This window comes from Salvelinus namaycush, unplaced genomic scaffold, assembly GCF_016432855.1.
Source record: "Salvelinus namaycush isolate Seneca unplaced genomic scaffold, SaNama_1.0 Scaffold815, whole genome shotgun sequence".
Taxonomy (NCBI): domain Eukaryota; kingdom Metazoa; phylum Chordata; class Actinopteri; order Salmoniformes; family Salmonidae; genus Salvelinus; species Salvelinus namaycush.
Genome location: NW_024061548.1, coordinates 89,548 through 112,616, shown reverse-complemented (window position 1 = coordinate 112,616; position 23,069 = coordinate 89,548). Strand labels below are relative to the sequence as shown.

The 23,069-nt window shown below is 39.9% G+C and overlaps 1 protein-coding gene across 1 annotated transcript in view; it reads right to left on the bottom strand.

Moving 5' to 3' along the window:
* Positions 1–8,906: 8,906 nt before the first annotated feature.
* LOC120042931 (CD82 antigen-like) overlaps positions 8,907–23,069 on the bottom strand; it is a 49,906-nt gene continuing 35,743 nt past the window's right edge. The window contains exons 4-5 of the mRNA XM_038987695.1: positions 11,149–11,273; positions 8,907–9,059 (exon numbers count right to left, since the gene is read on the bottom strand). Coding sequence (XP_038843623.1) covers positions 8,907–9,059; positions 11,149–11,273 — 278 coding nt within the window. The remainder of the gene's footprint in view (positions 9,060–11,148; positions 11,274–23,069) is intronic.

The following is a 23,069-nucleotide window of genomic DNA, read 5'->3' as shown; positions in this document are numbered from 1 at the left end:
GAATGTATATGTTGTTCTGGTCCTATAGAATGTTGTTCTGGTCCTATAGAATGTATATGTTGTTCTGGTCCTATAGATTGTTGTTCTGGTCCTATAGAATGTTGTTCTGGTCCTATAGAATGTATATGTTGTTCTGGTCCTATAGAATGTTGTTCTGGTCCTATAGAATGTTGTTCTGGTCCTATAGAATGTATATGTTGTTCTGGTCCTATAGAATGTTGTTCTGGTCCTATAGAATGTTGTTCTGGTCCTATAGAATGTTGTTCTGGTCCTATAGAATGTATATGTTGTTCTGGTCCTATAGAATGTATATGTTGTTCTGGTCCTATAGAATGTATATGTTGTTCTGGTCCTATAGATTGTTGTTCTGGTCCTATAGAATGTATATGTTGTTCTGGTCCAGTAGAATGTATATGTTGTTCTGGTCCTATAGAATGTTGTTCTGAGTCCAGTAGAATGTATATGTTGTTCTGGTCCTATAGAATGTTGTTCTGGTCCTATAGAATGTATATGTTGTTCTGGTCCTATAGATGTTGTTCTGGTCCTATAGAATGTTGTTCTGGTCCTATAGAATGTTGTTCTGGTCCTATAGAATGTATATGTTGTTCTGGTCCTATAGAATGTTGTTCTGGTCCTATAGAATGTATATGTTGTTCTGGTCCTATAGAATGTTGTTCCGGTCCTATAGAATGTTGTTCTGGTCCTATAGATGTTGTTCTGGTCCTATAGAATGTATATGTTGTTCTGGTCCTATAGAATGTTGTTCTGGTCCTATAGAATGTATATGTTGTTCTGGTCCTATAGAATGTTGTTCTGGTCCTATAGAATGTTGTTCTGGTCCTATAGAATGTATATGTTGTTCTGGTCCTATAGAATGTATATGTTGTTCTGGTCCTATAGAATGTATATGTTGTTCTGGTCCTATAGAATGTTCGTTCTGGTCCTATAGATTGTCATTTCTGGTCCTATAGAATGTCGTTCTGGTCCTATAGAATGTCGTTCTGGTCCTATAGACTGTTGTTCTGGTCCTATAGAATGTTGTTCTGGTCCTATAGAATGTTGTTCTGGTCCTATAGAATGTTGTTCTGGTCCTATAGAATGTTGTTCTGGTCCTATAGAATGTTGTTCTGGTCCTATAGAATGTCGTTCTGGTCCTATAGAATGTCGTTCTGGTCCTATAGAATGTTCGTTCTGGTCCTATAGAATGTCTGTTCTGGTCCTATAGAATGTCGTTCTGGTCCTATAGAATGTTGTTCTGGTCCTATAGAATGTTGTTCTGGTCCTATAGAATGTATGTTCTGGTCCTATAGAATGTATATGTTGTTCTGGTCCTATAGAATGTTGTTCTGGTCCTATAGATGTTGTTCTGGTCCTATAGAATGTTGTTCCGGTCCTATAGAATGTTGTTCTGGTCCTATAGATGTTGTTCTGGTCCTATAGAATGTTGTTCTGGTCCTATAGAATGTTGTTCTGGTCCTATAGAATGTTTCTGGTCCTATAGAATGTTGTTCTGGTCCTATAGAATGTTGTTTCTGGTCCTATAGAATGTTGTTCTGGTCCTATAGAATGTTGTTCTGGTCCTATAGATGTTGTTCTGGTCCTATAGAATGGTTAGGTCTATAGAATTGTTCTGGTCCTATAGAATGTGTTATGTCCTATAGAATTTGTTCTGGTCCTATAGAATTGTTGTTCTGGTCCTATAGAATGTATATGTTGTTCTGGTCCTATAGAATGTATATGTTGTTCTGGTCCTATAGAATGTTGTTCTGGTCCTATAGAATGTTGTTCTGGTCCTATAGAATGTAATGTTGTCTGGTCCTATAGAATGTCTGTTCTGGTCCTATAGAATGTAATGTTTTTCTGGTCCTATAGAATGTTGTTCTGGTCCTATAGAATGTATATGTTGTTCTGGTCCTATAGAATGTTGTTCTGGTCCTATAGAATGTTGTTCTGGTCCTATAGAATGTTGTTCTGGTCCTATAGAATGTATATGTTGTTCTGGTCCTATAGAATGTATATGTTGTTCTGGTCCTATAGATTGTTGTTCTGGTCCTATAGAATGTATATGTTGTTCTGGTCCAGTAGAATGTATATGTTGTTCTGGTCCTATAGAATGTTGTTCTGGTCCTATAGAATGTATATGTTGTTCTGGTCCTATAGAATGTTGTTCTGGTCCTATAGAATGTATATGTTGTTCTGGTCCTATAGAATGTTGTTCTGGTCCTATAGAATGTATATGTTGTTCTGGTCCTATAGAATGTTGTTCCGGTCCTATAGAATGTTGTTCTGGTACTATAGATTGTTGTTCTGGTCCTATAGAATGTTGTTCTGGTCCTATAGAATGTTGTTCTGGTCCTATAGAATGTTGTTCTGGTCCTATAGAATGTTGTTCTGGTCCTATAGAATGTTGTTCTGGTCCTATAGAATGTTGTTCTGGTCCTATAGAATGTATATGTTGTTCTGGTCCTATAGAATGTATATGTTGTTCTGGTCCTATAGATTGTTGTTCTGGTCCTATAGAATGTCGTTCTGGTCCTATAGAATGTTGTTCTGGTCCTATAGAATGTTGTTCTGGTCCTATAGAATGTTGTTCTGGTCCTATAGATTGTTGTTCTGGTCCTATAGAATGTTGTTCTGGTCCTATAGAATGTTGTTCTGGTCCTATAGAATGTATATGTTGTTCTGGTCCTATAGAATGTTGTTCTGGTCCTATAGAATGTTGTTCTGGTCCTATAGAATGTATATGTTGTTCTGGTCCTATAGAATGTTGTTCTGGTCCTATAGAATGTTGTTCTGGTCCTATAGAATGTTGTTCTGGTCCTATAGAATGTATATGTTGTTCTGGTCCTATAGAATGTATATGTTGTTCTGGTCCTATAGATTGTTGTTCTGGTCCTATAGAATGTATATGTTGTTCTGGTCCAGGAGAATGTATATGTTGTTCTGGTCCTATAGAATGTTGTTCTGGTCCAGTAGAATGTATATGTTGTTCTGGTCCTATAGAATGTTGTTCTGGTCCTATAGAATGTTGTTCTGGTCCTATAGAATGTATATGTTGTTCTGGTCCTATAGAATGTTGTTCTGGTCCTATAGAATGTATATGTTGTTCTGGTCCTGTAGAATGTTGTTCCGGTCCTATAGAATGTTGTTCTGGTCCTATAGATTGTTGTTCTGGTCCTATAGAATGTATATGTTGTTCTGGTCCTATAGAATGTTGTTCTGGTCCTATAGAATGTTGTTCTGGTCCTATAGAATGTTGTTCTGGTCCTATAGAATGTATATGTTGTTCTGGTCCTATAGAATGTATATGTTGTTCTGGTCCTATAGAATGTATATGTTGTTCTGGTCCTATAGATTGTTGTTCTGGTCCTATAGAATGTCGTTCTGGTCCTATAGAATGTCGTTCTGGTCCTATAGAATGTCGTTCTGGTCCTATAGACTGTTGTTCTGGTCCTATAGAATGTTGTTCTGGTCCTATAGAATGTTGTTCTGGTCCTATAGAATGTTGTTCTGGTCCTATAGAATGTTGTTCTGGTCCTATAGAATGTTGTTCTGGTCCTATAGAATGTTGTTCTGGTCCTATAGAATGTATATGTTGTTCTGGTCCTATAGAATGTATGTTTCTGGTCCTATAGAATGTTGTTCTGTCCTATAGAATGTTGTTCCGGTCCTATAGAATGTTGTTCTGGTCCTATAGATTGTGTTCTGGTCCTATAGAATGTTGTTCTGGTCCTATAGAATGTTGTTCTGGTCCTATAGAATGTTGTTCTGGTCCTATAGAATGTTTATGTTGTTCTGGTCCTATAGAATGTTGTTCTGGTCCTATAGAATGTATATGTTGTTCTGGTCCTATAGAATGTATATGTTGTTCTGGTCCTATAGATGTTGTTCTTGGTCCTATAGAATGTCGTTCTGGTCCTATAGAATGTTGTTCTGGTCCTATAGAATGTTGTTCTGGTCTATAGAATGTTGTTCTGGTCTATAGAATGTTGTTCTGGTCCTATAGAATGTTGTTCTGGTCCTATAGAATGTTGTTCTGGTCCTATAGAATGTATATGTTGTTCTGGTCCTATAGAATGTATGTGTTCTGGTCCTATAGAATGTTGTTCTGGTCCTATAGATGTATATGTTTCTGGTCCTATAGAATGTTGTTCCGGTCCTATAGAATGTTGTTCTGGTCCTATAGATTGTTGTTCTGGTCCTATAGAATGTTGTTCTGGTCCTATAGAATGTTGTTCTGGTCCTATAGAATGTTGTTCTGGTCCTATAGAATGTTGTTCTGGTCCTATAGAATGTTGTTCTGGTCCTATAGAATGTATATGTTGTTCTGGTCCTATAGAATGTATATGTTGTTCTGGTCCTATAGATTGTTGTTCTGGTCCTATAGAATGTCGTTCTGGTCCTATAGAATGTTGTTCTGGTCCTATAGATTGTTGTTCTGGTCCTATAGAATGTTGTTCTGGTCCTATAGAATGTTGTTCTGGTCCTATAGAATGTTGTTCTGGTCCTATAGAATGTTGTTCTGGTCCTATAGAATGTATATGTTGTTCTGGTCCTATAGAATGTTGTTCTGGTCCTATAGAATGTTGTTCTGGTCCTATAGAATGTTGTTCTGGTCCTATAGAATGTATATGTTGTTCTGGTCCTATAGAATGTTGTTCTGGTCCTATAGAATGTTGTTCTGGTCCTATAGAATGTTGTTCTGGTCCTATAGAATGTTGTTCTGGTCCTATAGAATGTATATGTTGTTCTGGTCCTATAGAATGTATATGTTGTTCTGGTCCTATAGAATGTATATGTTGTTCTGGTCCTATAGATTGTTGTTCTGGTCCTATAGAATGTCGTTCTGGTCCTATAGAATGTTGTTCTGGTCCTATAGAATGTTGTTCTGGTCCTATAGAATGTTGTTCTGGTCCTATAGAATGTTGTTCTGGTCCTATAGAATGTTGTTCTGGTCCTATAGAATGTTGTTCTGGTCCTATAGAATGTTGTTCTGGTCCTATAGAATGTATATGTTGTTCTGGTCCTATAGAATGTATATGTTGTTCTGGTCCTATAGATTGTTGTTCTGGTCCTATAGAATGTATATGTTGTTCTGGTCCAGTAGAATGTATATGTTGTTCTGGTCCTATAGAATGTTGTTCTGGTCCAGTAGAATGTATATGTTGTTCTGGTCCTATAGAATGTTGTTCTGGTCCTATAGAATGTATATGTTGTTCTGGTCCTATAGATTGTTGTTCTGGTCCTATAGAATGTTGTTCTGGTCCTATAGAATGTTGTTCTGGTCCTATAGAATGTATATGTTGTTCTGGTCCTATAGAATGTTGTTCTGGTCCTATAGCATGTATATGTTGTTCTGGTCCTATAGAATGTTGTTCCGGTCCTATAGAATGTTGTTCTGGTCCTATAGATTGTTGTTCTGGTCCTATAGAATGTATATGTTGTTCTGGTCCTATAGAATGTTGTTCTGGTCCTATAGAATGTTGTTCTGGTCCTATAGAATGTTGTTCTGGTCCTATAGAATGTTGTTCTGGTCCTATAGAATGTTGTTCTGGTCCTATAGAATGTATATGTTGTTCTGGTCCTATAGAATGTATATGTTGTTCTGGTCCTATAGAATGTATATGTTGTTCTGGTCCTATAGATTGTTGTTCTGGTCCTATAGATTGTTGTTCTGGTCCTATAGAATGTCGTTCTGGTCCTATAGAATGTCGTTCTGGTCCTATAGACTGTTGTTCTGGTCCTATAGAATGTTGTTCTGGTCCTATAGAATGTTGTTCTGGTCCTATAGAATGTTGTTCTGGTCCTATAGATTGTTGTTCTGGTCCTATAGATTGTTGTTCTGGTCCTATAGAATGTCGTTCTGGTCCTATAGAATGTCGTTCTGGTCCTATAGAATGTCGTTCTGGTCCTATAGAATGTCGTTCTGGTCCTATAGAATGTCGTTCTGGTCCTATAGAATGTTGTTCTGGTCCTATAGAATGTTGTTCTGGTCCTATAGAATGTTGTTCTGGTCCTATAGAATGTATATGTTGTTCTGGTCCTATAGAATGTTGTTCTGGTCCTATAGAATGTATATGTTGTTCTGGTCCTATAGAATGTTGTTCCGGTCCTATAGAATGTTGTTCTGGTCCTATAGATTGTTGTTCTGGTCCTATAGAATGTTGTTCTGGTCCTATAGAATGTTGTTCTGGTCCTATAGAATGTTGTTCTGGTCCTATAGAATGTTGTTCTGGTCCTATAGAATGTTGTTCTGGTCCTATAGAATGTTGTTCTGGTCCTATAGAATGTATATGTTGTTCTGGTCCTATAGAATGTATATGTTGTTCTGGTCCTATAGATTGTTGTTCTGGTCCTATAGAATGTATATGTTGTTCTGGTCCAGTAGAATGTATATGTTGTTCTGGTCCTATAGAATGTTGTTCTGGTCCAGTAGAATGTATATGTTGTTCTGGTCCTATAGAATGTTGTTCTGGTCCTATAGAATGTATATGTTGTTCTGGTCCTATAGATTGTTGTTCTGGTCCTATAGAATGTTGTTCTGGTCCTATAGAATGTTGTTCTGGTCCTATAGAATGTATATGTTGTTCTGGTCCTATAGAATGTTGTTCTGGTCCTATAGAATGTTGTTCTGGTCCTATAGAATGTATATGTTGTTCTGGTCCTATAGAATGTTGTTCTGGTCCTATAGAATGTTGTTCTGGTCCTATAGAATGTTGTTCTGGTCCTATAGAATGTATATGTTGTTCTGGTCCTATAGAATGTATATGTTGTTCTGGTCCTATAGAATGTATATGTTGTTCTGGTCCTATAGATTGTTGTTCTGGTCCTATAGAATGTCGTTCTGGTCCTATAGAATGTCATTCTGGTCCTATAGAATGTCGTTCTGGTCCTATAGAATGTCGTTCTGGTCCTATAGAATGTCGTTCTGGTCCTATAGAATGTCGTTCTGGTCCTATAGAATGTTGTTCTGGTCCTATAGAATGTTGTTCTGGTCCTATAGAATGTTGTTCTGGTCCTATAGAATGTATATGTTGTTCTGGTCCTATAGAATGTTGTTCTGGTCCTATAGAATGTATATGTTGTTCTGGTCCTATAGAATGTTGTTCCGGTCCTATAGAATGTTGTTCTGGTCCTATAGATTGTTGTTCTGGTCCTATAGAATGTATATGTTGTTCTGGCCCTATAGAATGTTGTTCTGGTCCTATAGAATGTTGTTCTGGTCCTATAGAATGTTGTTCTGGTCCTATAGAATGTTGTTCTGGTCCTATAGAATGTATATGTTGTTCTGGTCCTATAGAATGTATATGTTGTTCTGGTCCTATAGATTGTTGTTCTGGTCCTATAGAATGTTGTTCTGGTCCTATAGAATGTTGTTCCGGTCCTATAGAATGTTGTTCTGGTCCTATAGAATGTTGTTCTGGTCCTATAGAATGTTGTTCTGGTCCTATAGAATGTTGTTCTGGTCCTATAGAATGTTGTTCTGGTCCTATAGAATGTTGTTCTGGTCCTATAGAATGTATATGTTGTTCTGGTCCTATAGATTGTTGTTCTGGTCCTATAGAATGTCGTTCTGGTCCTATAGAATGTCGTTCTGGTCCTATAGAATGTCGTTCTGGTCCTATAGAATGTTGTTCTGGTCCTATAGAATGTTGTTCTGGTCCTATAGAATGTTGTTCTGGTCCTATAGAATGTATATGTTGTTCTGGTCCTATAGAATGTTGTTCTGGTCCTATAGAATGTTGTTCTGGTCCTATAGAATGTATATGTTGTTCTGGTCCTATAGAATGTTGTTCTGGTCCTATAGAATGTATATGTTGTTCTGGTCCTATAGAATGTTGTTCTGGTCCTATAGAATGTATATGTTGTTCTGGTCCTATAGAATGTTGTTCTGGTCCTATAGAATGTTGTTCTGGTCCTATAGAATGTTGTTCTGGTCCTATAGAATGTATATGTTGTTCTGGTCCTATAGAATGTATATGTTGTTCTGGTCCTATAGATTGTTGTTCTGGTCCTATAGAATGTATATGTTGTTCTGGTCCAGTAGAATGTATATGTTGTTCTGGTCCTATAGAATGTTGTTCTGGTCCTATAGAATGTATATGTTGTTCTGGTCCTATAGAATGTTGTTCTGGTCCTATAGAATGTATATGTTGTTCTGGTCCTATAGAATGTTGTTCTGGTCCTATAGAATGTTGTTCTGGTCCTATAGAATGTTGTTCTGGTCCTATAGAATGTTGTTCTGGTCCTATAGAATGTTGTTCTGGTCCTATAGAATGTATATGTTGTTCTGGTCCTATAGAATGTTGTTCTGGTCCTATAGATTGTTGTTCTGGTCCTATAGAATGTTGTTCTGGTCCTATAGAATGTTGTTCTGGTCCTATAGAATGTATATGTTGTTCTGGTCCTATAGAATGTTGTTCTGGTCCTATAGAATGTTGTTCTGGTCCTATAGAATGTTGTTCTGGTCCTATAGAATGTTGTTCTTGTCCTATAGAATGGATAAATACAACTTTTGGTAGCGTGTTCTGACTGAAAGTTAAAAAAGGTGTAATCAGTCCTTAAACAAGGTGTAGTCTCAAGGGTGTAGTGAGTCATTTGCTACAGAACAGGTTGTGTTCAACATTCTGGAATGTTCAGGTACACATATACACCGTGTAGAACAGACGTTGGCAGCTAGTCTAGTGGTTAAGAGCAGCGGCAGTTAACAGCTTTGGGCCAGTAACCAAAAAGGTCGCTGGTTCGAATCTCCGAGCTGACTAGGTGAAACAATCTGTCGATGTGCCCTTAAGCAAGGCACTCAAGTGTAAGTCATTCTGGATAAGAGCGTCTGCTAAACGACAAAAAATGAAATGACTTTTCTGACGTGTAGAGTAAGAATGGTAAAGTTATACACAGTATTTCTATCAGCCACAATCAGTAAGTTTCTCTTTCCTGAACCCGACCAACAACAACAGGTGTAAACAGGAAGTGACATCACTCACCAGGTCCTTCTGGAAGTAGATGAGTACACCGGCTGCCACCTGACCAATCAGAATCAGCAGCAGGCAGGTGAAGTACTGTGGAGGAAGAGAGGATCGTGGGATATATGAGACGACATCACCGTGGCAACAGTCCGTCATAACAATGCATAAACACATCCGCCCAACCCCCAACCCACATACCAGACATCCTCACCTGCAGCATCATTCAGTCATCAACAAATAGAAATGCATTATGCATTCAACTATGTATGTAAATAATTGACTAGGATGTGAACTTCCAAATCAAAACTACAGTAGTAACCCTGGAGAGGATCTGCATCATCTCCTTTGTGTTGTTACAATATCCACTGGAACAGCCATGGGGCTTTCTGTTGATACAATATCCACTGGAACAGCCATGGGGCTTTCTGTTGATACAATATCCACTGGAACAGCCATGGGGCTTTCTGTTGATACAATATCCACTGGAACAGCCACGGGGCTTTCTGTTGTTACAATATCCACTGGAACAGCCATGGGGCTTTCTGCTACAATATCCACTGGAACAGCCACGGGGCTTTCTGTTGTTACAATATCCACTGGAACAGCCACGGGGCTTTCTATTGCTACAATATCCACTGGAACAGCCACGGGGCTTTCTGTTGATACAATATCCACTGGAACAGCCACGGGGCTTTCTGTTGCTACAATATCCACTGGAACAGCCACAGGGCTTTCTGTTGTTACAATATCCACTGTAACAGCCACGGGGCTTTCTGTTGCTACAATATCCACTGGAACAGCCATGGGGCTTTCTGTTCCTACAATACCCACTGGAACAGCCACGGGGCTTTCTGTTGCTACAATATCCACTGGAACAGCCACGGGGCTTTCTGTTGCTACAATATCCACTGGAACAGCCACGGGGCTTTCTGTTGCTACAATACCCACTGGAACAGCCACGGGGCTTTCTGTTGCTACAATACCCACTGGAACAGCCACGGGGCTTTCTGTTGCTACAATATCCACTGGAACAGCCACGGGGCTTTCTGTTGCTACAATATCCACTGGAACAGACACGGGGCTTTCTGTTGCTACAATATCCACTGGAACAGCCATGGGGCTTTATGTTCCTACAATACCCACTGGAACAGCCACGGGGCTTTCTGTTGCTACAATATCCACTGGAACAGACACGGGGCTTTCTGTTGCTACAATATCCACTGGAACAGCCACATGGCTTTGTGTTGCTACAATACCCACTGGAACAGCCACAGGGCTTTCTGTTGCTACAATACCCACTGGAACAGCCACGGGGCTTTCTGTTGCTACAATATCCACTGGAACAGCCACGGGGCTTTCTGTTGCTACAATATCCACTGGAACAGCCATGGGGCTTTCTGTTGCTACAATATCCACTGGAACAGCCACAGGGCTTTCTGTTGCTACAATATCCACTGGAACAGCCACAGGGCTTTGTGAGCGACTCCTCCCTGTACAGTAGCAGTAGTTTGTAATGCATTCACACTAGCATACACTGAGTGGACAAAACATTAGGAACACCTTCCTTATATTGAGTTGCACCCCCTTTTAGTCCTCGGAACAGCCTCAATTCATCGGGGCATGGACTCTACAAGGTGTTGAAGACGTTCCACAGGGATGCTGGCCCATGTTGACTTCAATGCTTCCCACAGTTGCGTCAAGTTGGCTGGATGTCCTTTGGGTTGTGGACCATTCTTGATATACACAGGAAACTGTTGAGCGTGAAAAACCCAGCATCGTTGCAGTCCTTGATAAACTAAATCAGTGCACCTGACACCTACTACCATACCCCGTGCAAAGGCACTTCAATCTTTTGTCTTGCCCTTTCACCCTTAGAATGGCCCACATACACAATCCATGTCTCAATTGTCTCAAGGTTTAAGAATCCTTCTCCTCCCCTTCATCTACACTGATTGAAGTGGATTTAAGAGGTGACATCAATAAGGGATCATAGCTTTCACCTGGATTCACCTGGTCAGTCTGTGTCATGGACAGAGCAGGTGTTCCTAATATTTTGTCCACTGTGTAGGTTTTGGAGATGGCAGTAATTTTTTAAAGATGATTTTGACTTTAGCTTCATGCACCACTGATTGTAAGTCGTGTGTGTGTGTGTGTGTGTGTGTGTGTGTGTGTGTGTGCTCACCAGGCCCAGCAGACAGCGGATCTCGTAGATAGCCCCCAGACAACCCAGGAAGCCCATCAACATGGAGAGACCACCTACACCTATCAGGATGTAGGAAGCTATCTTCAGCACTGTGGAGGACTCTTCTGTAGAGAGAAACAAGCAACACTCGCAGGTTAGCACATTAGCGTCGCTATGGTAAAAACCATATATAGGCTAGCATTTTAGCATACCTACAGTACACCATGGGAGACTCCTCTGTAGAGGTGGGAACAAGCAGACTCGTTAGCATATCTGCCGTAAACACATATAGGTTAGCAGTATAGCAATCGACTACTGTGCAGGCTTGTATTTAAGCAGTCTGATGTAGGCTATACACAGGCTAGCATTTTAGCACACCTATGTATACAAAGTGACAGGCATTTTAGCCCATTCATCCCTTAGCAGACAGCATGTTCTGCTTCCTGTCTGACAGGTAGACAGACAGTAGAATATAACAGACATCTTCCTCTAAGGCAACTCATTCCCACAAAACCAAAAAGGACCTGATCTCACACCAACATATCTGTTCATGGAAACAGTTCTGGATCTCACACCAACATATCTGTTCATGGAAACAGTTCTGGATCTCACACCAACATATCTGTTCATGGAAACGGTTCTGGATCTCACACCAACATATCTGTTCATGGAAACAGTTCTGGATCTCACACCAACATATCTGTTCATGGAAACAGTTCTGGATCTCACACCAACATATCTGTTCATGGAAACAGTTCTGGATCTCACACCAACATATCTGTTCATGGAAACAGTTCTGGATCTCACACCAACATATCTGTTCATGGAAACAGTTCTGGATCTCACACCAACATATCTGTTCATGGAAACAGTTCTGGATCTCACACCAACATATCTGTTCATGGAAACAGTTCTGGATCTCACACCAACATATCTGTTCATGGAAACAGTTCTGGGAATCCTGGCTTCTAAAAAACATTTTTTTTTTTTTAAAGATTCTACTGGAGCCAGAGAGAGATTAGGTCTGCATTTCAAAATGGCACCCTTTTCCCTATTTAGTGCACTACTTTTGACCAAAAAGTGCACTGAAAAACTGTTTAAATAGTGTGCACTATATAGGGAGCAGGGTGCAATTTGGGACATAGATTATGTCTGGCAAGAGGAGGACTGATATATGTTACTCTGAGGACACTGTTCTCAGTGTGTGTGTGTGTGTGTGTGTGTGTGTGTGTGTGTGTGTGTGTGTGTGTGTGTGTGTGTGTGTGTGTGGCACTGCCAAACATTCTGAGGCTTTCAAAGGAACGAGAGAAGCATGTTTCTGTGGATCACTCCGGAGGTCTGGAACCAACAGTGTGTCGTCACGGAGGCCCAAACTCTCTGCAAAGTCCAGAAACCACCACTGGGACAGAGAACGGACAGGTCAACCTCATCTAAAGTCTTCAGTTTAAGGAGACGTCCTCCTTGGAGACAGAGACCAGCTCCTGAGATCCCCAGAGGTTTTCAGTAGAAATGGCAGAAACATCTGGCACACCAGGCAATTCAAAGTGTTTTTTTGTCAGCGCAGTGTCAGCGAAATGATTACTTGCAAGAAATGCTTATGCAAGATGTGAAACACGGCCAAATGTATATAGGTCATAGAGACAAAGTGGACTAAATACACAGAAAAAACAGTATCCTAGTTAATACTGTGATGAAATAGCTGTGGTTGGTTAGCGCTATACTCTAGCGTGTGACCAATGTGGAATACAGGAAGTTCAATAATGCCATGCTGGCTGATTTCTTCTTCTTCTGATTCTAAGCGGGATGACTGTGGCAATATTACTGAAGGAATATGTAAACCGCTGGTTGGGAACCCTCATTCCCAACAAAAGCAGTTTAACCAGACACGTATCTGGTTAAGAGAGACAGAGACCCTGCAGCACATCACAGACAGAGAGGAACGGCTAGAGAACAGATACCAGAACCCGGGGGAGTGGAGGGAGAGGCCTGGGGCCCCTGGGATAGAACCCGGGGGAGTAGTGGGTGGAGGGAGAGGCCTGGGGCCTCTGGGATAGAACCCGGGGGAGTGGTGAGTGGAGGGAGAGGCCTGGGGCCCCTGGGTTAGAACCCGGGGGAGTGGAGGGTGGAGGGAGAGGCCTGGGGCCCCTGGGTTAGAACCCGGGGGAGTGGAGGGTGGAGGGAGAGGACTGGGGCCCCTGGGATAGAACCCGGGGGAGTGGAGGGAGAGATGGGTACGACGCCTGCTGCTGGTTCCCCAAAAACAAAGAAATCATAGGTTTACGTGGGAGGAGGAGGGAGTGGGAGAACGGTGGTGGGAGGAGGAGGGAGTAGGAGAACGGTGGTGGGAGGAGGAGGGAGTGGGAGAACGGTGGTGGGAGGAGGAGGGAGTGGGAGAACGGTGGTGGGAGGAGGAGGGAGTGGGAGAACGGTGGTGGGAGGAGGAGGGAGTGGGAGAACGGTGGTGGGAGGAGGAGGGAGTGGGAGAACGGTGGTGGGAGTGGGAGAACGGTGGTGGGAGAACGGTGGTGGGAGTGGGAGAACGGTGGTGGGAGGAGGAGGGAGTGGGAGAACGGTGGTGGGAGGAGGAGGGAGTGGGAGAACGGTGGTGGGAGGAGGGAGTGGGAGAACGGTGGTGGGAGGAGGGAGTGGGAGAACGGTGGTGGGAGGAGGGCATGGGAGGAGCGAGGGAACAGTGGTGGGAGGACTGTGGTGGGAGGAGAGAACGGTGGTGGGAGGAGGGAGTGGGAGAACGGTGGTGGGAGGAGGGCGGGAACAGTGGTGGGAGGAGGGAGTGGAACTACTTAGTCAAATGTAGTGCACTATATGTCGGGAATAGGGTGCCACTTGGGACAACCAGCTCTGGAATGATCGTTAGGCTGGTTGGGGTTTGTTTCAACTCCTCCTCACATAATTCCTGATTCAAACCACCACAGGCCACTATAAAGACCCTGGTATAAACCCTTACTACAGATCAAACCACTACAGACCACTATAAAGACCCTGGTATAAACCCTTACTACAGATCAAACCACTACAGGCCACTATAAAGACCTTGGTATAGACCCTTACTACAGATCAAACCACTACAGGCCACTATAAAGACCCTGGTATAAACCCTTACTACAGATCAAACCACTACAGGCCACTATAAAGACCTTGGTATAGACCCTTACTACAGATCAAACCACTACAGGCCACTATAAAGACCCTGGTATAAACCCTTACTACAGATCAAACCACTACAGGCCACTATAAAGACCTTGGTATAGACCCTTACTACAGATCAAACCACTACAGACCACTATAAAGACCCTTACTACAGATCAAACCACTACAGACCAATATAAAGACCTTGGTATAGACCCTTACTACAGCTCACACTAGTGTTGTCACGATAACATTTTGCTAACGATATACGACCAGGCCAAGTCTCTCGATACCAATTAGTATCGCGATATCACGGAGGGGGGAAGAAAAAAAATTGGTGGCCTGGCATCCTGTTCGCCCCGTCCCCCAGACACATGTTCCTGTTATCTAAACGTTCCCTAAAAACCTGTCACTGAACTTCCCCCTTCTAGTCAATACAACACATTGAATTTAACTTCCCCCTTCTAGTCAATACAACACATTGAATTTAACTTCCCCCTTCTAGTCAATACAACACATTGAATTTAACTTCCCCCTTCTAGTCAATACAACACATTGAATTTAACTTCCCCCTTCTAGTCAATACAACACATTGAATTTAACTTCCCCCTTCTAGTCAATACAACACATTGAATTTAACTTCCCCCTTCTAGTCAATACAACACATTGAATTTAACTTCCCCCTTCTAGTCAATACAACACATTGAATTTAACTTCCCCCTTCTAGTCAATACAACACATTGAATTTAACTTCCCCCTTCTAGTCAATACAACACATTGAATTTAACTTCCCCCTTCTAGTCAATACAACACATTGAATTTAACTTCCCCCTTCTAGTCAATACAACACATTGAATTTAACTTCCCCCTTCTAGTCAATACAACACATTGAATTTAACTTCCCCCTTCTAGTCAATACAACACATTGAATTTAACTTCCCCCTTCTAGTCAATACAACACATTGAATTTAACTTCCCCCTTCTAGTCAATACAACACATTGAATTTAACTTCCCCCTTCTAGTCAATACAACACATTGAATTTAACTTCCCCCTTCTAGTCAATACAACACATTGAATTTAACTTCCCCCTTCTAGTCAATACAACACATTGAATTTAACTTCCCCCTTCTAGTCAATACAACACATTGAATTTAACTTCCCCCTTCTAGTCAATACAACACATTGAATTTAACTTCCCCCTTCTAGTCAATACAACACATTGAATTTAACTTCCCCCTTCTAGCCAATACAACACATTGAATTTAACTTCCCCCTTCTAGCCAATACAACACATTGAATTTAACTTCCCCCTTCTAGCCAATACAACACATTGAATTTAACTTCCCCCTTCTAGTCAATACAACACATTGAATTTAACTTCCCCCTTCTAGTCAATACAACACATTGAATTTAACTTCCCCCTTCTAGTCAATACAACACATTGAATTTAACTCCCCCTTCTAGTCAATACAACACATTGAATTTAACTTCCCCCTTCTAGTCAATACAACACATTGAATTTAACTTCCCCCTTCTAGTCAATACAACACATTGAATTTAACTTCCCCCTTCTAGTCAATACAACACATTGAATTTAACTTCCCCCTTCTAGTCAATACAACACATTGAATTTAACTTCCCCCTTCTAGTCAATACAACACATTGAATTTAACTTCCCCCTTCTAGTCAATACAACACATTGAATTTAACTTCCCCCTTCTAGTCAATACAACACATTGAATTTAACTTTCCCCTTCTAGTCAATACAACACATTGAATTTAACTTCCCCCTTCTAGTCAATACAACACATTGAATTTAACTTCCCCCTTCTAGTCAATACAACACATTGAATTTAAATTCACACTGTTCAGTGTATAATAGAATACTGCATAGAGTGGCTGATTGGCTCATATTTGCAAACGCCTAGCTGTGATTGGTCTGGAGGAATGGGAGGACTGAATATAGATGCATAATGGGCTGTATGTCATTGTGTCGGTCAGGGGACAACACTGCATGAAACCTTATTTACTGTTTAGTTAACACACACACACACACACACACACACACACACACACACACACACACACACACACACACACACACACACACACACACACACACACACACACACACACACACACACACACACACACACACACACACACACACACACACACACACACACACACACACACACACACACACACACACACGAGTTAGATATTACTGCATGGTCGGAACTAGAAGCACAAGCATTTCGCTACAGTCGCATTAACATCTGCTAACCATGTGTATGTGACAAATAAAATGATTTGACACACAAACTGCTCCCAACTTTTAAAACGTTAGGCACCAAACAGAATGTAAGGAGCAGCAGAAAGAGAGTCTCCCATTAGGCCTATATGAATCCTATATAGTTTAGTCTCCCATTAGGCCTATATGAATCCTATATAGTTTAGTCTCCCATTAGGCCTATATGAATCCTATATAGTTTAGTCTCCCATTAGGCCTATATGAATCCTATATAGTTTAGTCTCCCATTAGGCCTATATGAATCCTATATAGTTCAGTCTCCCATTAGGCCTATATGAATCCTATATAGTTTAGTCTCCCATTAGGCCTATATGAATCCTATATAGTTCAGTCTCCCATTAGGCCTATATGAATCCTATATAGTTCAGTCTCCCATTAGGCCTATATGAATCCTATATAGTTCAGTCTCCCATTAGGCCTATATGAATCCTATATAGTTCAGTCTCCCATTAGGCCTATATGAATCCTATATAGTTTAGTCTCCCATTAGGCCTATATGAATCCTATATAGTTTAGTCTTCCATTAGGCCTATATGAATCCTATATAGTTCAGTCTCCCATTAGGCCTATATGAATCCTATATAGTTCAGTCTCCCATTAGACCTATATGAATCCTATATAGTTTAGTCTCCCATTAGGCCTATATGAATCCTATATAGTTCAGTCTCCCATTAGGCCTATATGAATCCTATATAGTTCAGTCTCCCATTAGGCCTATATGAATCCTATATAGTTCAGTCTCCCATTAGGCCTATATGAATCCTATATAGTTCAGTCTCCCATTAGGCCTATATGAATCCTATATAGTTCAGTCTCCCATTAGGCCTATATGAATCCTATATAGTTTAGTCTCCCATTAGGCCTATATGAATCCTATATAGTTTAGTCTCCCATTAGGCCTATATGAATCCTATATAGTTTAGTCTCCCATTAGGCCTATATGAATCCTATATAGTTTAGTCTCCCATTAGGCCTATATGAATCCTATATAGTTTAGTCTCCCATTAGGCCTATATGAATCCTATATAGTTTAGTCTCCCATTAGGCCTATATGAATCCTATATAGTTCAGTCTCCCATTAGGCCTATATGAATCCTTTATAGTTTAGTCTCCCATTAGGCCTATATGAATCCTATATAGTTTAGTCTCCCATTAGGCCTATATGAATCCTATATAGTTCAGTCTCCCATTAGGCCTATATGAATCCTATATAGTTCAGTCTCCCATTAGGCCTATATGAATCCTATATAGTTCAGTCTCCCATTAGGCCTATATGAATCCTATATAGTTTAGTCTCCCATTAGGCCTATATGAATCCTATATAGTTCAGTCTCCCATTAGGCCTATATGAATCCTATATAGTTTAGTCTCCCATTAGGCCTATATGAATCCTATATAGTTTAGTCTCCCATTAGGCCTATATGAATCCTATATAGTTTAGTCTCCCATTAGGCCTATATGAATCCTATATAGTTTAGTCTCCCATTAGGCCTATATGAATCCTATATAGTTTAGTCTCCCATTAGGCCTATATGAATCCTATATAGTTCAGTCTCCCATTAGGCCTATATGAATCCTATATAGTTTAGTCTCCCATTAGGCCTATATGAATCCTATATAGTTTAGTCTCCCATTAGGCCTATATGAATCCTATATAGTTTAGTCTCCCATTAGGCCTATATGAATCCTATATAGTTTAGTCTCCCATTAGGCCTATATGAATCCTATATAGTTTAGTCTCCCATTAGGCCTATATGAATCCTATATAGTTTAGTCTCCCATTAGGCCTATATGAATCCTATATAGTTTAGTCTCCCATTAGGCCTATATGAATCCTATATAGTTCAGTCTCCCATTAGGCCTATATGAATCCTATATAGTTCAGTCTCCCATTAGGCCTATATGAATCCTTTATAGTTTAGTCTCCCATTAGGCCTATATGAATCCTATATAGTTCAGTCTCCCATTAGGCCTATATGAATCCTATATAGTTTAGTCTCCCATTAGGCCTATATGAATCCTATATAGTTCAGTCTCCCATTAGGCGTATATGAATCCTATATAGTTTAGTCTCCCATTAGGCCTATATGAATCCTATATAGTTTAGTCTCCCATTAGGCCTATATGAATCCTATATAGTTTAGTCTCCCATTAGGCCTATATGAATCCTATATAGTTCAGTCTCCCATTAGGCCTATATGAATCCTATATAGTTCAGTCTCCCATTAGGCCTATATGAATCCTATATAGTTCAGTCTCCCATTAGGCCTATATGAATCCTATATAGTTTAGTCTCCCATTAGGCCTATATGAATCCTATATAGTTTAGTCTCCCATTAGGCCTATATGAATCCTATATAGTTTAGTCTCCCATTAGGCCTATATGAATCCTATATAGTTTAGTCTCCCATTAGGCCTATATGAATCCTATATAGTTTAGTCTCCCATTAGGCCTATATGAATCCTATATAGTTTAGTCTCCCATTAGGCCTATATGAATCCTATATAGTTCAGTCTCCCATTAGGCCTATATGAATCCTATATAGTTCAGTCTCCCATTAGGCCTATATGAATCCTATATAGTTTAGTCTCCCATTAGGCCTATATGAATCCTATATAGTTTCAGTCTCCCATTAGGCCTATATGAATCCTATATAGTTTAGGTCTCCCATTAGGCCTATATGAATCCTATATAGTTTAGTCTCCCATTAGGCCTATATGAATCCTATATAGTTTAGTCTCCCATTAGGCCTATATGAATCCTATATAGTTTAGTCTCCCATTAGGCCTATATGAATCCTATATAGTTTAGTCTCCCATTAGGCCTATATGAATCCTATATAGTTTAGTCTCCCATTAGCCCTATATGAATCCTACATAGTTTAGTCTCCCATTAGGCCTATATGAATCCTACATAGTTTAGTCTCCCATTAGGCCTATATGAATCCTATATAGTTTAGTCTCCCATTAGGCCTATATGAATCCTATATAGTTCAGTCTCCCATTAGGCCTATATGAATCCTACATAGTTTAGTCTCCCATTAGGCCTATATGAATCCTATATAGTTTAGTCTCCCATTAGGCCTATATGAATCCTATATAGTTTAGTCTCCCATTAGGCCTATATGAATCCTATATAGTTTAGTCTCCCATTAGGCCTATATGAATCCTATATAGTTTAGTCTCCCATTAGGCCTATATGATTCCTACCTTTGAATCACATCTCATGAGAAGCAGACCCTTGTCCTTTCTTCCTGGACCAATCAGATGTGCCTAAACCTAGTGTGAAGTTACCAGGTTGTTAGCTAGCTAGGTAACATGACTGAACATGACGTTGTTCGTTTTCAAACCAATAATTAGCGACCTGGGATTAGTTTAAAACCGCCCGCGACATGGTTTTGTGAAATTATATCAAATGCCTGCGAATCCCAGTAGAAAGAAAAGTTGCCTCTGGTAATATGGGTCATATTTATATAACCGTTTAGACTAGAGACAAGACCAGACCTCTGGTAATATGGGTCATATTATATAACTGTTTAGACTAGAGACCAGACCTCTGGTCATATGGGTCATATTATATAACTGTTTAGACTAGAGACCAGACCTCTGGTCATATTATATAACTGTTTAGACTAGAGACCAGACCTCTGGTCATATTATATAACTGTTTAGACTAGAGACCAGACCTCTGGTAATATGGGTCATATTATATAACTGTTTAGACTAGAGACCAGACCTCTGGTAATATGGGTCATATTATATAACTGTTTAGACTAGAGACCAGACCTCTGGTAATATGGGTCATATTATATAACTGTTTAGACTAGAGACCAGACCTCTGGTAATATGGGTCATATTATATAACTGTTTAGACTAGAGACCAGACCTCTGGTCATATTATATAACTGTTTAGACTAGAGACCAGACCTCTGGTAATATGGGTCATATTATATAACTGTTTAGACTAGAGACCAGACCTCTGGTAATATGGGTCATATTATATAACCGTTTAGACTAGAGACCAGACCTCTGGTAATATGGGTCATATTATATAACTGTTTAGACTAGAGACCAGACCTCTGGTAATATGGGTCATATTATATAACTGTTTAGACTAGAGACCAGACCTCTGGTAATATGGGTCATATTATATAACTGTTTAGACTAGAGACCAGACCTCTGGTAATATGGGTCATATTATATAACTGTTTAGACTAGAGACCAGACCTCTGGTCATATTATATAACTGTTTAGACTAGAGACCAGACCTCTGGTAATATGGGTCATATTATATAACTGTTTAGACTAGAGACCAGACCTCTGGTAATATGGGTCATATTATATAACCGTTTAGACTAGAGACCAGACCTCTGGTAATATGGGTCATATTATATAACTGTTTAGACTAGAGACCAGACCTCTGGTAATATTATATAACTGTTTAGACTAGAGACCAGACCTCTGGTAATATGGGTCATATTATATAACTGTTTAGACTAGAGACCAGACCTCTGGTAATATGGGTCATATTATATAACCGTTTAGACTAGAGACCAGACCTCTGGTCATATGGGTCATATTATATAACTGTTTAGACTAGAGACCAGACCTCTGGTAATATGGGTCATATTATATAACTGTTTAGACTAGAGACAAGACCAGACCTCTGGTCATATTATATAACTGTTTAGACTAGAGACCAGACCTCTGGTAATATGGGTCATATTATATAACTGTTTAGACTAGAGACCAGACCTCTGGTAATATGGGTCATATTATATAACTGTTTACACTAGAGACCAGACCTCTGGTCATATTATATAACTGTTTAGACTAGAGACCAGACCTCTGGTAATATGGGTAATTTATATAACTGTTTAGACTAGAGACCAGACCTCTGGTAATATTATATAACTGTTTAGACTAGAGACCAGACCTCTGGTAATATGGGTCATATTATATAACTGTTTAGACTAGAGACCAGACCTCTGGTCATATTATATAACTGTTTAGACTAGAGACCAGACCTCTGGTAATATGGGTCATATTTATATAACCGTTTAGACTAGAGACAAGACCTCTGGTAATATGGGTCATATTATATAACCGTTTAGACTCGTGACAAGACCTCTGGTAATATGGGTCATATTATATAACTGTTTAGACTAGAGACCAGACCTCTGGTAATATGGGTAATTTATATAACTGTTTAGACTAGAGACCAGACCTCTGGTAATATGGGTCATATTATATAACTGTTTAGACTAGAGACCAGACCAGACCTCTGGTAATATGGGTCATATTATATAACTGTTTAGACTAGAGACCAGACCTCTGGTAATATGGGTCATATTATATAACTGTTTAGACTAGAGACCAGACCAGACCTCTGGTAATATGGGTCATATTATATAACTGTTTAGACTAGAGACCAGACCTCTGGTAATATGGGTCATATTATATAACCGTTTAGACTAGAGACCAGACCTCTGGTAATATGGGTCATATTATATAACTGTTTAGACTAGAGACCAGACCAGACCTCTGGTCATATGGGTCATATTATATAACTGTTTAGACTAGAGACCAGACCTCTGGTCATATTATATAACTGTTTAGACTAGAGACCAGACCTCTGGTAATATGGGTCATATTATATAACTGTTTACACTAGAGACCAGACCTCTGGTAATATTATATAACTGTTTAGACTAGAGACCAGACCTCTGGTAATATGGGTCATATTATATAACTGTTTAGACTAGAGACCAGACCTCTGGTCATATTATATAACTGTTTAGACTAGAGACCAGACCTCTGGTAATATGGGTCATATTTATATAACCGTTTAGACTAGAGACAAGACCTCTGGTAATATGGGTCATATTATATAACCGTTTAGACTCGTGACAAGACCTCTGGTAATATGGGTCATATTATATAACTGTTTAGACTAGAGACAAGACCTCTGGTAATATGGGTCATATTATATAACCGTTTAGACTAGAGACCAGACCTCTGGTAATATGGGTCATATTATATAACTGTTTAGACTAGAGACAAGACCTCTGGTAATATGGGTCATATTATATAACTGTTTAGACTAGAGACAAGACCAGACCTCTGGTAATATTAGATAGACCTGTATTTAGACTAGAGACCAGACCTCTGGTAATATGGTCTATATAACTGTTTAGACTAGAGACCAGACCAGACCTCTGGTAATATGGGTCATATTATATAACTGTTTAGACTAGAGACCAGACCTCTGGTAATATGGGTCATATTATATAACTGTTTAGACTAGAGACAAGACCAGACCTCTGGTAATATGGGTCATATTATATAACTGTTTAGACTAGAGACCAGACCTCTGGTAATATGGGTCATATTATATAACTGTTTAGACTAGAGACAAGACCTCTGGTAATATGGGTCATATAGAAAAGAGTAGAGGG